Genomic DNA, 17274 nt, shown 5'->3' on the forward strand with positions numbered 1-17274 from the left:
ATAGCGGGTTAATCATTTCCACTGCTCACTTCACACCCTCACTTTCTAATGTTAATTTCAGGCTCTCTCTCCTTATTGTTAATTTTACATTCTGGATTTTTAATGTTCATTTCTTGCTCACCCTTTTTTACTGTGCTTTTCACACTCTGGATTTTTAATGTCAATTTCACGCTCTGACTTTTTTAATGTTCATTTAATGCTCACTTTTTGTTAATTTCACACTTTCGATTTTGTTAGTTTCACACTCTGGATTTTTAATGTACTGTAAATTTCACGTTCTTACAATTTAATGTTCATTTCATGCTCTCAACATATGTTAATTTCACATACATGTACATATATGTGTGTATTTTGTGTTTTTGCCGTAGTCTAAATGTCGCTAAGCTCGCTATCAGTATTCGTTTGATTAGCCTGCGTCCCTCAGTATTTCTTCCTTGATAACACTACGTGATAATTCACAGAGGAAAACTCATATTCATCCATCCAACCATCCATTTTTCCAACCCACTGAATCTGAACACAGGGCCACGGGGGTCTGCTGGAGCCAATCCCAGCCAACACAGGGCACAAGGCAGGAACCAATCCCAGGCAGGGTGCCAACCCACGGCAGAAAACTCATATTGTGATTTTTTTTTATTTTTTATTTTTGCCATCGTCGTGGATGGACTCTGCTTCCTTACCTGGCCTCGAGGTCAACATAATGGATAGTTTGAAAGAGAGGTCTGGCATTTCCTGTCCTAGCCTGGAGGGTGGCATGCAGGGACAGTGTGGCAGAAAAGGCAGGACAGGGTGGACAGAAGTTCCTTTCCTGGCCGAACAATACAGGCACATCCCAACCAGAAAAGGGAACACTAACTAAACATCTTAGTCAGGAAGGCAGCACAAATAAGGGACACTGCGTGATAACATCCCCAAGTACACAGAGTGGTAGCATCCATTTTGCAAGCTCCCATCTTGAGACACCCACAGGGCAGTATGGGAGTTGTAGGCTCAACTTGTGGAGGTGACCCAAAGCGTGTGATTCAAGTTAAGCAATTAAAAGTAACTATGCTACGCCGCATAATTATTTATTGATGTGTGAACACTTCCTGAAAGACACAGTTGTCCAAATGGGATGAGTTTGAGGATACGACTGAATGAAAAGATGGAACTCTGGAGAGAGCAACATACAATTGTCCGTGAGTGAAAACCGGTTTTGGCAGATACAGACATATCTGTTTGAAAGTTTGGCCCTGTGCCTTATTAATAGTCATTGCAAAGGCTAATCTAACAGGAAATTGTCTGCGTGTAAAAGTAAAAGGCAGATTTGAATCTGATGGGGTCAAGGAAATCCGGGGAATAAGGACAGTTTGTGAGGTAGCAGCTGCGATAGTTTTACACTCCAGTGCATTGCGGTGAATGCTGGTAACAGTCAGGCGGGTGAGCAGGTGGGCCAGCCAACAAAAACACTATGCTCTTAGTATGGTATGAATCAGGTTTTTGTAGACAAAGGTTTTCCCTGTTCCTGCAGGATCATCTAAGAAGAAGTATGTTTGTAGTGGATGGGAATCGCTGTATGCAGCGTGTAAAACAGTTTGCGAGGGTGGACGTGGGAGGAGGGTTAAACTTGGTGGGCGGGGCTCTGTCATGCATATCCCATGACACGGGAGGAGGGTTAGAGTTGGCGGGCGGGGCTCTGTCATGCGTATTCCATGACGCGGGAGGAGGGTTAGAGCTGGCAGGCAGGGCTCTGTCATGCATATCTCTATCCCATGGTCTTGCGTGCCATGGTCGAATTAGTATATAGAAAAGCAGCCAGAACCGAAAAGAACAATGAAAAGTCAAAGTGGCTCAGAGGTACATGTGGACTGTAGCAGAGACGAAAGCGACTGAGGAGGTGTTTGGTGAGGTGTTGCGTGCGGGCACATGAGCAGGCAGTGCACATGCCTCGAGAGCAAGGGTGGACGTGGGAGGAGGGTTAGAGTTGGCGGGCGGGGCTCTGTCGTGCGTATCCCATGATGTGGGAGGAGGGTTAGAGTTGGCGGGCGGGGCTCTGTCGTGCATATCCCATGACGCGGGAGGAGGGTTAGAGTTGGCGGGCGGGGCTCTGTCGTGCGTATCCCATGGTCTTAGAGTTGGTGGGCGGGGCTCTGTGAGGTAGTGGACGTGGCTCTGTCGTGTGTATTGTGATGGATGGCCGGCCATTTATCCGGGCCAATACCCCCAAGCCACCAGGTGGAGCCCTCCTTGCAGCGTGGAGGTCCCTAGAAGACCAGCAGGGCATCATGGACATTGGAGTTTTATGCAAAGCCCTGCTGGATGCCGTGGGGCCACAGGAGGGAGCTGCAGGGAGGACCGAGGGCTTCTTCAGCCCGTGACCCGGAGGTTCGTCACAGGAAGAGCGACGGACTTCGGGTTGAAGAAAAGGACTATTTACCCTGACCCGGAAGGAATAAGGACTTGTGGACTGTTGGGCAGAAACACTTCCGGGTCAGGAGGTATAAAAGGACTATGGGAACTCACAGACAATGAGCTGAGCTGGGTGGAAGGGTGGCAACGCGTCTGGGAGTTGGAGGATTGGTTTATTGGTTATTATTGTAATTATATGAGTATTGTGGAGAAGAGTGTGCTTTGTGCACTGTGGGAGAAAAATAAAGTCAACATTTGGACTTTTACCTGGTGTCTGGAGTCGTGGACAGGGGTTCAAGGGAGCGAGCGCCCCTATCGCTCACAGTGGCGTAGCCGCAGGATACTCTAGCCGCGTTTGCAGAGGACCTGAATAAAATATTTCTGTGGATAACGAACCCCGAGAAGACTACGGAATCAGGAATCACCACAGCATCGCCAAAACCCGAAAAAACCGAGTCCAAAATGGGGAAGAAGAAGGGCAAGCAAAGCGACAATGCCAGCGGAGTGCCGTAGGTGCAATGGCCGACGCTCGAGAGGAGTTAAGGAGAGGCCTTACAAGTCAGGAGAAACCTCCAGGAAGCAACGATCCCTCTAAGGTACGTGCCGGGAACGACATTAAAAATCCTTTTATTGTTTCTCACCTTGTCCCGTGCATGTACCTTGGAGATGACCACCTGGAGGCTCCGAGGGGAAAAGGAGACTGCCCCGATGACGACAGCCTTCTCCTGTCGAAGCCAGAGCGCCTAGAAATCGACTTCCGCATGATGGCAGCCGACGAGGGACACGGTAGCAAACCCGGTGCATTCTGGGAAGGAGGAGCTCCGTGTCCCGCTGTTTGCACCTTCGAGCCCGAAGGAACGGACTTGGTCTTTCCGAAGGGGAAGGAGGCGAGCGAGGCATCGCCAACCCACAAGAAGGTAAGGAGGGTTTGGGAAGTAGCTGATCGGGATGTCGAAAAAATATTAAAGACAGACCGCAGTTCGCCGAAGAAGGCAACTCGACCCTCTGAGAACTCCAAGTCCCAGAAGCCTCCGCAAGACCCGTCAGAGCACGTGCCTGAAGCGGGCGTGCTCATTGGCTCCTGGTCGGCAGGTAACGCGAACAAGGAAGTGAGTGTTCTGCCGGTCGAAATAAATAATTATATAAACTTGCGGGAGCTCGAAAAACTAATCGAGCCCGTAGCGAGTGTCTTACAGGTCCTGACGACCATTGAAAAGATCGCCGGGATTTGGGAGCGCAGCCAGAGAGCCGTTGGAGAAGGTGAGGGCCTACGGCGGCGATTTGGTGGGAGCCTCCGTAATGAATGATGCGCGATACAGGTAAGCGAGACCCGTATCGTATATAATAGAGGGACGCGGTGTGATCCGGGCCCGCGTTTAATAAGTAGCGGGTGCCAATACAGGGCGCCCTACAAGAGAGGCCGGTACATTAACCGAGTGGTCAGCGGAAGGGCTAATCGATCCGGGGCAGCTAGACAGTGCTGATTCCCGGAGCGAGAGCCCTAAGACGCGCCACCGTAATTTGTAAATCAAGAGGGGTGCAGACAGTAAAGGGCTCTCTTCATTTAGTAGAGAGACTCAGACTGTGGACAAGCCCCAGATTAAGCAGGAGATCCCGAAAATAAACGGGGTCTCCTGACAAGAAAGGAAAGAAGCAGAAAGAGAAAAGCACCGTAGAGGCGGCAGGGTTTCTCTCCCAGCAAAAGGGGCGGACCTAACATTTCCTTATTGTTTTCAGTCCCGTAGGGGAAGAATACCAGGAGGACAGAGGCAGTGTTACGGGTGCCAAAGGTTGGGCCATATTTGGCGGAACTGTCCTTGGAGAGAGGGGGACAAGATGTCAATTTGGAATAATATTCCCCCTAGGTTCTCCAGGGACCAAGATGTTCGTTTTAATCAAGGCTCAACCAGGACGTCCTCTTGAGGAAGACTTCCTCTCGGGGCAGGCCGCGAATAATAATTGCCGCTGGGGAATACTGTGATGGATGGCCGGCCATTTATCCCGCCAATACCCCAAGCCGCCAGGTGGAGCCCTCCTTGCAGCGTGGAGGTCCCTAGAAGACCAGCAGGGCATCATGGACATTGGAGTTTTATGCAAAGCCCTGCTGGATGCCGTGGGGGCGACAGGAGGGAGCTGCAGGGAGGACCGAGGGCTTCTTCGTGCCCTGTGACCTGGAGGTTCGTCACAGGAAGAGCGACGGACTTCGGGTTGAAGAAAAGGACTATTTACCCTGACCCGGAAGGAATAAAGACTTGTGGACTGTTGGGCAGAAACACTTCCAGGTCAGGAGGTATAAAGGACTATGGGAACTCACAGACAATGAGCTGAGCTGGGTGGAAGGGTGGCAACGCGTCTGGGAGCTGGAGGATTGGTTTATTGTATTTGAGATTTATTATATGAGTATTGTGGTAGAGAGTGTGCTTTGTGCACTGTGGAAGAAAAATAAAGTCAACATTTGGACTTTTACCTGGTGTCTGGAGTCGTGGACAGGGGTTCAAGGGAGCGAGAGCGCCCCCTATCGTTCACAGTATCCCATGGTCTCTGTCTTGCGTGCCATGGTCGGCTGCTTAGTGAATTATATATATAGATAATAATAGCGGTAATTCCTTACATTTATTTCTCATTTTTCTCACCACTCAAAGCTCTTTCCATAAAGAGTGGGGAGCCACTTCAACCACCACCAACGTGCAGCACCCACCTAGACAATGCAATGGCAGCCATTTCACAATCCAATACATTCACCACACATGACATGTTAGGAGGTTAAGGGGTAGGAGAGAGTTAACCAAGTAAAACAAAAAGTGTATGGAGACTGAAAATCAGGTCTAGTGAATAACATCTGAGATCAATCTGTGTCTTAACTATTAGTTTGACATGACCACGTACGGAGATAAAGTAGCCTTAACACAAGTGCTCCAACAATGATGGATGGATTAAAAGGCAGAACTCTACGTGACCATCATCATCATCAAGTCCTTTCGTGAGAACCCTAAATCCAAAGAGGACTGTTTCATTTATGTTAGGTAGAATGCCCAGAGGTGACTGGGCAGTCTAATGGTCTGGAATCCCTACAGATTTTATTTTTTCTCCAGCCGTCTGGAGTTTTTTTGTTTTTCCTGTCCCCCCTGGCCATTGGACCTTACTCTTATTCGATGTTAATTAATGCGGATTTATTTTGTTTTATAATTGTGTCTTTCATTTTTCTATTCTTTAATATGTAAAGCACTTTGAGCTACTGTTTGTATGAAAATGTGCTATAGAAATAAATGTTGTTGTTGTTGTTGAAGTAATGTGTCTAACATGATGTGTGTGGTGCTGGAAAACATGGAGTTTGAAGCTCTTCAGCAGAGGTGGATTGAAACTTTTGGTCTCAACTATATCGTGGCTAAAAGCACCCCCCAGAAAATATGACAAATCATATCATGAAAACCTTAACTAGATAGATGGACTTCAGGTAAACCCTATTTTACACATTTAACGGCAGCAATGTGTGTGGCCAGAACTGAACAAAACTAAAAAGGTGCCGTAAATCAGTTTAGATGTTGAAAGTTGAAAACTGAGTGCCAGCACACATGAAGCGCTCCATTCTAGGAGGGATGACGTGAACACAAACGTCTCCTCTCCTTAACCGTAACACACAAGCCTAAGGCGACCTATTTTGTGTAGAGAGCGCATCTCCTGGCAGGGCCCATGTGAACAAAGGAGCCAGCTGTGCACAGCATGTCTCTGAATCATCCAAGATGCCACCTCCCGAAATGACCTCTTAAGAGTTTCCTGCCCCTCAAAGTCTCCCCATCTTGAGGCCTCCCCTGCTCTGCATTGGACACGTACCCACCAGGAGCGGCTTGTTAAACTCCATGCTGACGTAAGTGTGTGGGGGAAACCTGCGCACCACCCACGTCATGTTATCCACCTTGATCCTGGCCAGCTTAGCGTTGATCTCGGCCTTGACATAGTGCCATTCGTCATTGTTCAGCGGAAAGGGGGACCTGAAGGTCACGTTGTCGATGCCATCACCCACATTAAACACAAAAGCCAGGTCTGTTGTTGCTAGAATGAGAAAAAAAAAGGAAAATGAGGGCTCAGCAGAAATTACTCAACCAGAAAAAGTCAGTATTTGCCACTTCCTTCTTTTTCTCTTTCTTTCTTTCTTTCTTTCTTTCTTTCTTTCTTTCTTTCTTTCTTTCTTTCTAGGGAGCTCTGCCCCCTGCTCGCCCACCCCTGGATTTGGTTTACTAGATATACAATTTAAAGAGATTGTTATTTTCATGGGAATTGTTACATATGCATTATTTTCATTTTTACTTTAAAACAATACTTGTCCTTTATTTTCGGCCCCGGGCGTGGTTAAATCTCTTTCTCGCAGGACGTATAAGGCTGCTCGTGTTGCGAAGGGGGGCGGCTGAACGCACGCTAAGGAGATGCCATTGGATCATGTTGTCTTGCTGCTGCTGGCGAGCTGCGTGTTCTGCTTGTCGCGCTGCGCATCGATCATTTAAAAGCCTGTACATCAGCTGTCCTTTTGCCACTTTGTGTGCCTGCAGCTCTGTTTGTGAAGGTTGGGGGCTGAATGCACGCTAAAGAGAAGCGGTCAGATCATCTGCTGGCTTCCTGCTGCTGGTGAACTGCGTGTTCTGCTTGTCATTGTTTTAAGAGCTGGGAGCGCATAAAGCGTGTCTGCCAAAAGCATTCCAACAACTGCTTGGTTAGATGTCCGTGAACTTGTTTTAAATGATGTCTCACTGCCTTGTCTCGTGTGACGTTAAACTGTCTCTCGCGGGAAGTCAAACCGTCTTCTGGGAAGATCACGTCTCGTCTCCCTAGTCTCCCTCCCAAGATTTTTTTTTTTTTTAAATAGAGAGATAAGCCGTTTCTCAGTAGAAATAAACACCAATTGATACACAAAGGCGAATTCCTCTAAAAACACACCACCATAAACATTAAATGTGCGATTCTGTAGAATATTTTTTTTGTCACTTGAGTACCATCAAAAATGTTAAAAAGTGCTCTGTGCAAATATTTTAAATCGTTTTTTCTTTTCTTTCTACATGCACAGCTGAGCCAGTACAAAAGTGGTTCATCATTTAGCACTGCTAGGCCAAGCATGGGACAAGATAGACAAAGGCAAATGGGCAACGTGCACTCTTTCTGTGTGACAGAGTCAGCATGACATTGGATCTTCTCCTTGCCTTGTTTGGAATGGCATGATTTTACTTAAGTAAGGGCCTGCACATGGAGAAAGAGTATAAAGCCTTGGAACATTGCCCGGCACACCTTTGAAACTGACAGACAGATGAGAGATAACGTCATCTGATCCTGAAAATCCTTCCAGCACAGCGACGCAAATGGCAGACTCTACACAAAGGTCTTGTCATGGCTTCTCGTCTGTTATGCCACTTAAATCGTCATTAAAGAAAGCAAAGTTACTTTCTCTTATGTTATTTCTTACTGCCGTGTCACTATGGGAGGGGTATCGCCTCTTTATAATATATCTATTTAGGTTCCGGTTACTTAAGACGCCGCAATTAAAAAAGAACTTATTCCAACCAGGGAGCTAGCGCCCCCTGTTGGATAGACCTGGGCATATCTGAGACGCTTCCACAAGCAGAAGGTCAGCTCACCCAGGCCATTCCACAGACCACCACTATATAACCCCTAGGTATCCTAGTTGTGGATATGAATGTAACAACGGGAGGTGCTTCTTCCTTTCAAATGCTCAGTCACGTATTGAGCACATTTCATTTTTGGTTGAGGGGAGGTTTACCCACATTGTGAGGGAGCATCAGTTATGGCACTACGGCCATGTGGCACAATTTCCTGTAAGTGCCGGGGATACAGCCGGCACTTCCGCCACACTGGGGCGTGTCAGTGGAAGATTGCTGGAGCACATCCGGGTGCTTATAAAAGGCAATGGCTGGAGTTGGGAGTGAGGAAGACAAGGTCTGGGAGAAAGGCAAGGAGGTGGCCTGAAGAGAAGCGAAGGCGTTGGTGTTGTGGCCAGGACTTTGGGGGGTTTTGAGGTTCACTACCGTAAATATTGTTGTGAATAAACGTGTGTTGGGTGACGTCAACGTGTCCGCCTGTCTGTGTCCGGGCCGGTCTCCACACTGCCTTTACTTCAGTGAAGTCTTCTCTTGATTGTAGACTTTGGCTATGATAGATAGGCCTACCTCCCAGAGACTGTCCTTGGTTTGGCTGAATGTTGTGAATTGGTTCTTCTTCACCAAGGACAGAAAACTGCAATCATTTGTCTTCTGTAGTTTTCCAGACCAGAGCTCACCAGTGCATTTCTTCTTTTTAAGAATGTACCAGACGGTTGATTTGACCGCTCTGTGTGTTCCTGCCATCTCTTGGACGGGTTTGTTTTGTGTTTCTCTGCCTGATGATATCCTGTTTTTTACTGGCATGCACAGATCTTAGGACCTCCTAGGAAGAGTTCACAGAGACAGCCTCCAAATGCAAATTCCACATTTGTAATCACCTGCAGACCTTCTACCTGCTTAACAGTTTATACAAAATGAGGGAGCTGCTTACACCTGGCTATGGAGCAGCTGGTCAGTCAAATGTCCACATACTGCAAATACAGTAATCCCTCCTCGATCGAGGGGTTGCGTTCCAGACCCCCCCGCGATAGGTGAAAATCCACGAAGTAGAAACAATATGTTTGTATGGTTATTTTTATATATTTTAAGCTCTTATAAACTCTCCCACACTGTTAACATTATTAGAGCCCTCTAGACATGAAATAACACCCTTTAGTCAAACGTTTAAACTGTGCTCCATGACAAGACAGAGATGACAGTTCTTTCTCACAATTAAAAGAAAGCAAATATAGGAGCGCCGTCAGAGCAGAAAATGTCAGAGAGAGCGCCGCAAAGAAAAGCAAACAATCAAAAATCAATACGTGCTTTTAAGTATACAGAAGCACGCGATAAAGCGGCATTTTGTAGAGGAGCGTCTGTGTCCTCTTCCAGCCCATCTGCTCACACCCTCCGTCAGGCAGAGAGAGTGAGAAAGACAGAGAAGCAAACAAGCGCCGCGTGGAAGCATATCTTATAGCATTGAGGGTTTTAGTTTGTTACATGTGATTTCTTCTAAGCCTGATCCGCCAATAGCGTCCCTTGTTGAAATTACTGGGCATGCACAGATCTTAGGACCTCCTAGGAAGAGTTCAAGAGACATTGTCCCAGAAAGCGGCAAATGCAAATTCCATTTGTATATCACCTGCAGACCTTCTATGCTTAACAGTTTATACAAAATGAGGGAGCTGCTTACACCTGGCTATGGAGCAGCTGGTCAGTCAAATGTCCACATACTGCAAATATACAGAAAAATGGCTGTCATTCCTAAATGGCTCATACATAACCTCTTAAATTAAAGCTGAAAGTCTGTACTTCAATCACATAATGACTGCTTCATTTCAAATCCATTGTGGTGGTGTTCGGGGCCGAAATTATGAAAACGGTGTCATGGTCCATGGACCTGATTGTAGATAGATATTTTAGTAAAAATACAACTTGTGAAAAAATGACTGCATGACTTGACATGTGGATTGTTAAACACAAGTAAGTGGAGATTTTTTTTTTTAAATTGACTTATTAATATTGTTTGCTGGGTCCAAAGTTGGTCACCATGAGCTTCTATTCTATTAGAAACTGAGAAATATATCCATTCTGTGTGAAAACGTGAGATGACATTTTTTTTCTCAGCCATCACTACAAACTTCACAGGATTAGTAACATTAAAAACCCCATCATATTTGCGTGGAGTATTCCTTTAACACTGCAAGACACCCCAGTGAGTCACTGTCTTTGACAGGATCTGAAAGCGGTAGGGGACGCTAAAGAGCCAGCTGCTGTGGTTTATGGTGGCAGGCACACTTACTGTTCATTTCCAGTCGGATGAAGTTGTAATGTCTGTACCCAGAATTCTCCAGGAAAACCCCAAAATCTGCTGTGGTTTTGAAGTAGAAGGAGATATCTGCACTGGTCCCCGGTCTGAAAGTTGGGAAGAGCATGTGTGTCACTTTTTGAAAGGTTACCGTGTTCCAGGTGTTTCCTGTATGAAAGCAGAGGAGAGATAAATATAATCAGGGTGGTGGATTTGGGCATCTCAGCGAGCTGAAAAATAGACAGCCATTTAATCAATTTAATTTGACCCATCTCTGCCTTTTTACAAATCGAGTTTCATGGGGTTATTGGGGAGCCAAAGAGGTACCTGGCAAAAGGAGGCATAAGATACTGTGAAGAAAAATTTTACGTATATTTTAGATATATTTCTCTATCTCTTTATTTATATATTTGTATATATATATATATTTATCAGAGCAAAGAATCTGAATGCTTGTGCCATGGTGACATTTCAGTTTTTTTTACTTTTAATAAATTAGCAAAAATTTCTAAAATCCTGTTTTCACTATCACTTTTGTTCTGGGGTATTGAGTGTTGCCAGATGTGTGAAAAAACGAAATTCAATGATTTTAGCACAAGGCTGCAACAAAACAAAATGTGGAAAAAGTGATGAGATCCGAATGCTGTCTGAAGGCACGGTGTATACTCTCTCTCACTCAATATATATATAAATATAAATATATTATATATACTACACTGATAATCTCAGTCACGGCTCAGAGTTCACCTTCTTTATATTTGTGTTTGTTTTGTAACCATAGCAACAGTAAGAAATCCACATTACCTATGAATGTTAGGGGCGGGGCCCAGTTGAAGTATGTACTCACGGTCGCCATAGCAACGCAGAGGTCCCAGGTAAAACGTGGCCTCCGAGCCAGTGCGGTTGGTATCTCCAATGACCACGCGTGTCACTGGCATGTGGTCCGTGTACTTCAGAAGTCCTTTGTCGGAGTACCTGGGGAGGACAGAACTGCTCTAGCAAGTGCGAAAGACCAGCAACAACCCCACTTGGTCTTTCTCGTTGTTTCAACAATCACCTAGTGAGTTTTCACATTCAAATCTTAACAGAATTATTTTTCAGTAAAAATTAGAAACAATTCTATCACTTTGATGGATTGATATAGGGATCTAGGGCCTGGATACTTCCTAGATTTAAGGAATTCAATTTCGACTGAAACCAGTGAAGATGCTGGATTCTGTAATACAAAAGATGATGAATTTTGTCTGATTGGAAGAAAAAATTAAGTCAGAGATATGAAAAGTTAGTAAAACTTCAATCAAAAAAAATGGACAAAGCCAAAACCATAGACAGATAGATAAGGCACTATATGATTGATGATAGATAGATAGATAGATAGATAGGTGAAAGGCACTATATGATAGATAAATAGTTAGATAGATAGATATGTGAAAGGCACTATATGATTGATAAATAGATAGATAGATATGTGAAAGGCACTATATGATTGATTGATAGATAGATAGATAGATACTTTATTATAATTCCAAGGGGAAATTCATATAATCCAGCAGCAGTATACTGATACAAAAAACAATATTAAATTACAGAGTAATAAAAATGCATGTAAAAACAGACAATAACTTTAAATTATGTTAGCATTTACTCCCCCGGGTGGAACTGAAGAGTCGCATAGTGTGGGGTCTCCTCAGTTTGTCAGTGGAGTAGGACGGTGACAAAAGTCACTGTTAGTCAAAATTTAGAAAGCCTGAAAATTCATTGAAACAATCAGCAAGGAGTTTACGGGTTTTCAGATAAATTAGAACCGAGAAAGTAGGTGACCCCTAAATAGTCATGTTGACGACCTCATCATCGTGCCATCCCAGTGAATTGTTGGAAATGCGACTTAGGTAATAACGCAAAATCAACAAATTGCAGTGCCCACTGTCCAAACAAAATGGCGTCAAAAGATAACGTAAGAAAATTAGGAACTTTTTAATAAAGCTTTCAGGTAAAAAAAAAAAAATAAACTGCAGAAAAGATTCCTTGGGTCTAAAAATCCCAGAAGACCACAATCACATTTGAAACGTGCATAAAATAATGCAGCAAGATTCCAATCGTAATATCACTACTCACCAGGCTTAGAAACAGGTGAAAAGGTGATAATTAACGAGGGGCATTGACAACCGCAGACAGAACGCAGGAATGATTCTCAGGACCGCAACCTTTCCCGTAAATCAAATACTCGATTAGATGAGCCCTACAATAAGAGTTACAGCAAACTGGATCTCAAGCAGTGCCAGTTGAAGGCCATTTGGAACCCTAGGCAGGGTGGGCATACGTCGCCCTTTGTTGTCCATAGCGGGCAGTTGGTTTTATTAGACCTCAATGACCTGGATGGGGGGGACGGTCCCCCTCAGTGTCTGGGGTGCACACGCCTTCAGCAGCATAAACAATAGTGTATTAGAAGACTCTGGAGGAGAACAACCCAACAAAGCTCACCAGTCCTGTCTACTGAATTCATTCAGAATAACATCAAGTCGAGTTTTGGAGGTTCCTAAAGTCCTACTGGCCACCACACTATTTGGTCTCTTATTCCATGTGTCTATGGTTCTCTGTGTAAAGATATATGTATCGTGTTCAATTTTATTTTCATAAATGTCGCTGAGTGGGTAACAGGACCCACTTAGTACCATCAGGGTTTGATGACCTCCCACTCGGTGTCCAGAGCACATGCCCCTTAACTTTCATAAATGGCGTCCCTCAGATGAAGGTGGCCACCTATGTTGTCTAACAGACTGAGAGGTTCCGACTTGAAATTTATCCCCACTATCTACAAATAAGGTGGGGAAGAGGACACATAAAATGGAATTCAAACAAGACACATTAAAGGTGGAAGGAATTTTGAAAAGACCCGGCAACACCAGACTATCGGAGACTCAGGGCTGGGCCAACCCAACGCCAAATAAAGCAGGTTTCAAAAAACTAAGATGCCAGTTTACTGCACGGAACCTTTTTGCATGTAGCGAGTCACATCTTCTGCTCAACTTGAAAAACCGGAGCACCTTTCCTTTTGACAATCCGTAAACTCTTTAGCAGAGGCCTGCGCTGTCATTCGGTTCCTCCAAACTAGCTGCCACAGTGATTTAAGACCAGTGAGGTCCTCAGCCACGCCAGGAACCAGAGATGTCACAGAACGAAAATTCAACAGCCTAGGCTGGAACCAGAGGTGGGAAGTAACGAGTTACATTTACTTGAGTAACTTTTTTCAAAAATTGTACTTCTAAGAGTAGTTTTACTGCACCCTACTTTTTGCTTTTACTTGAGTACATTTGAAGAAACGCTACTCTTACTCCATTACTTTGAGCAACACTCGAATTGTTACTTTTTTTTCCCATTTACACATTAAATACGCTATATTTTTGCCAGACAGAAGCCGCCAGTGGATCTACTGCATGACTCTTTCACCAATCAAATGTAGCAACTATAATCACATGGCTCCGTTTCACCAATCAGACGTAGCAACGATAATCACATGGCTCCGTTTCACCAATCAGACGTAGCAACAATAATCACATGGCTCCGTTTCACCAATCAGACGTAGCAACAATAATCACATGGCTCCGTTTCACCAATCAAATGTAGCAACAATAATCACATGGCTCTGTTTCACCAATCAGATGTAGCAACAATAATCACAGGACTCCGTTTCACCAATCAGACGTAGCCATGCAGTCACATGACCACACACAAACTGTGGCTTCATAGCGGCACAAACTCCTCACAGACTGTGAACAGAGAAAGAAAGAACACATGAAAAATGAGAGCCAACTCCGGCTGAAGCTTAACCATCACTTCACTAAGTGAAGAACACGCACGTTTTAACCAAACCTGCACAGACACAGACAGTCGTGGTAAAGTGAGACTTGTTGGACGTGCACAAGCTGCCGTGTTCTAATGTGATTTTCTTTCAGCTGTAGTATCATACTGTCAGTGTACGTACAGCGTATCTCGTCACTGTAAGTAGTCTGCACAGTTCAAACATACGTCACCTACTGTAGGTATTGGCTTCAAAAGCTTTGTTGTGAAAAACTGAGATTTGGAGATGTGTTATTTATTTTGTAAAGATGTTATTTATTTTTACTCATTTTTTATTTTTATTTTTTTTTATTAATAGCAGAATATGCACATTATTTTATATTTTTGTCTGTCTTATTATATTTCTAAAAAAGAAATCATTTATTATGATCAAACACTTACTCTTTTCACCCAATACTATTTTACTCTTACTTGAGTCATTTTTTTTGGATGACTACTCTTTACTTCTACTTGAGTGATATTATTTTGAAGTAACGCTACTCTTACTGGAGTACAATTTTTGGGCTACTCTGCCCACCTCTGGCTGGAAGCCATACAAGCATTCAAACAGAGACACCCTTAAAGCAGAATGGTACAAGACGTTTGTAGGAAACTCTGCTAATGGCAAGAATTCTTTCCAGTTTCCTGGAGATGAATCAACAGTACAGTGGAGGACCTTCTCCAAAGCTCTACTGACCCATTCGGCCTGCCCATTATTACCCGAAGTTGAGTTCATAATACAGCTAATCACAAGAAAAAGAAAAAATCTCCAAAAACAGGATACGTACTGAGGACTGCAACCTGAGATGAGAAAAATTAAGTTTTAAAGGAAGTCAGATAAGAGAAGATGTAATATCAAAATCAGTTTCCCCGGGTATAAAAACACCCGTTTAGCGGCAGGGATATCCAAAAAAATACAAAGGAAAAGGCACCAGAAATGAATCAAATATATGAGTCGTTAACACCTGTCTCATGAAGCACAAGATTTAGGAAACCTCAAGACCTTCTGAAGGGCTGCAGAAGTGGTGTAGAAGTCGCGATATCTCCTAGCAAAACCCCCTTTGCACCCTGGCTCACTCACCATTGCCTGTAGTCCGCGTCGCAGTTACAGAAGAACCTGTTATCTGTGCAATCCTTCTTGATCCCACAGTCGCATTTCCTTATTCCTGGATACGATCCTCCCCAGTAAAAGTGCCTCTGGTCATTCCGCCCAATCCAAAATGCATAAGGTGATCCGGCTGGTAGAAGAAAAAAAAAAACGAAATCCATGAAAAATACACACAAACATCAGCCTTCTGTTCTGAAATGTGGACATGACAAAGTAAGAGATGCAAAAGTCCCAGTGCCGTCACATCAGGAGACGTCACCCACCCCTGTGTGTCACCTCCAAGTTCTGCTTTGTTTGCTTTCCTCTCACCACACAGAAATGGAGATCTGCTTTGCAGCCTTCCACAAAAAGTCTCATGTACTGCAGATGTCTGCACCAGACTACAAATCTAACTGAGTAATCAGATCACCAGACATGACACATACTATCGACAGTGTAATGACGTCACCAGATTTTGTCACTTGGGATTAGTAATAAAGGGCCGAGATTGTGGCTGAACTCACCATACCAGTTAACCTTTCAGACAGCACCGGCTCCATCAAGCACCATGCTATTGGCTGCACTAGAAAGTCATCACACGGTCGCGGAGTTTGACACTCCGTGTGATTTTCAGCCGTGTAAACTAACATGCTCCAGTGACGAGATCGGCAACAGCAGCTGACAGTTATGACATACCATACCGCTAGAAGCCACGTAATGTGAGATCAGCTTTATCTGAAATAACTACTGTGACCACACGGGGGCAGCCCTGAGTAAAAACCTCGGACACAATAGTACTACTCCACACAATTCCGATTTAGAAAAAAGTAATCTATTATAAGCAAGTAACCATATGTGGAATGATCACCAACCACAATTAATCAGAACAAGTCTCTGTCTCTTCTCTCCTTCCGCTCTTTTCTAGTGTTGCACACTCCCTCCCGACTCTTGACTCCCCCAATGTGAGGCAGTGGGCTTCTTTTCAAGCCAGACCTTCAAGGTGCCCCACCATACCTTTCTGGAAGCAAGTAGGGAGATCCTGCCCCGACAGCTCCCATGACTGGTACCCAGGGACCTCGACAGGGTTGCACTCTCAAACTCCAACTCCCAAGCACCCCTGCGGGTGTCCCAGCTGGGCTGCCACACGAGAACCATTACCACCTGCCGTATGGGAGATGGAACTGCTCCCAACTCCCGGATTCCGCTGGTCCAAGCAACATATTAGTCCAGCCGGCCAACCAACCCATTTGTCCATCTGTTCTGGCCTCCCATCCAGATAAGAAACTGTCCTCCTCCTTCCAGGCTGGGACGCCTGTTCACCCTTCTACACTACCTTACCGCAAAGGTGTCATTTGCTTGAAGTTAGATTTCTAATTAGAGAAGACCCATCGGCCTAATTAAACGTCAGTAACGCTAATGCATATTACATGGTATCATCAACACAGTGATATCACTGCTTTGGCATGCAGTATTGCCAGTATTAGGACATCACCAGGCTTTGTCACATGGTATAATCGCTACAGTGAAATTGTTGATACAGCGCCAACACTACATTTGTCACAGGTATCACAAATACAATGACAACACTAAATTTGTCACATGGTGTAACCAATACACTGACATCTCCTGGCTTATCACAAAATATTATATGGCATCGGTCAACTAGGAGGGGCTCAGGATAAAGCCGCCGCTGCTCCTCCGCATCGAGAGGAGTCAGATGAGGTGGTTCGGGCATCTGATCAGGATGCCTCCTGGACACCTCCCTGATGAGGTGTTCTGGGCACATCTAACCGGGAGGAGGCCCCGGAGAAGACCCAGGACACACTGGAGAGACTTGGCTGGCCCGGGAACGCCTCGGGATTCCCCCGGAAGACCTAGTAGAAGTGGCCGGGGAGAGGGAAGTCTGGGCATCTCTGCTCAAGCTGCTGCCCCCACGACCCGATCTCGGATAAGCGGATGGATGGATGGATGGATGGATGGCATATGCCTTTATTTAACTATTTACTTGGCATACCTGATTTGTGTAAAAGTTCGCACAATGCTCATAAAAGTTCATATTAAGTTTATATCTA

At 44.9% G+C, this 17274-nt stretch overlaps 1 protein-coding gene and 1 long non-coding RNA gene across 3 annotated transcripts in view; one reads left to right on the forward strand and one right to left on the reverse strand.

The window, feature by feature from the left end:
• Window positions 1-17274, forward strand: part of LOC120518123 — an 85179-nt gene that overhangs the window by 43685 nt on the left and 24220 nt on the right. The gene's annotated exons all lie outside the window — the stretch shown is intronic.
• Window positions 1-17274, reverse strand: part of cntnap1 (contactin associated protein 1) — a 171131-nt gene that overhangs the window by 34132 nt on the left and 119725 nt on the right. For both annotated transcript variants that reach the window (XM_039740726.1, XM_039740727.1), the window contains 4 exons: window positions 15197-15353; window positions 11126-11253; window positions 10273-10446; window positions 6220-6438 (listed from right to left, as the gene is read on the reverse strand). In XM_039740726.1, coding sequence (XP_039596660.1) covers window positions 6220-6438; window positions 10273-10446; window positions 11126-11253; window positions 15197-15353 — 678 coding nt within the window. The remainder of the gene's footprint in view (window positions 1-6219; window positions 6439-10272; window positions 10447-11125; window positions 11254-15196; window positions 15354-17274) is intronic.

Source organism: Polypterus senegalus, chromosome 17 (assembly GCF_016835505.1).
Source record: "Polypterus senegalus isolate Bchr_013 chromosome 17, ASM1683550v1, whole genome shotgun sequence".
NCBI lineage: Eukaryota > Metazoa > Chordata > Cladistia > Polypteriformes > Polypteridae > Polypterus > Polypterus senegalus.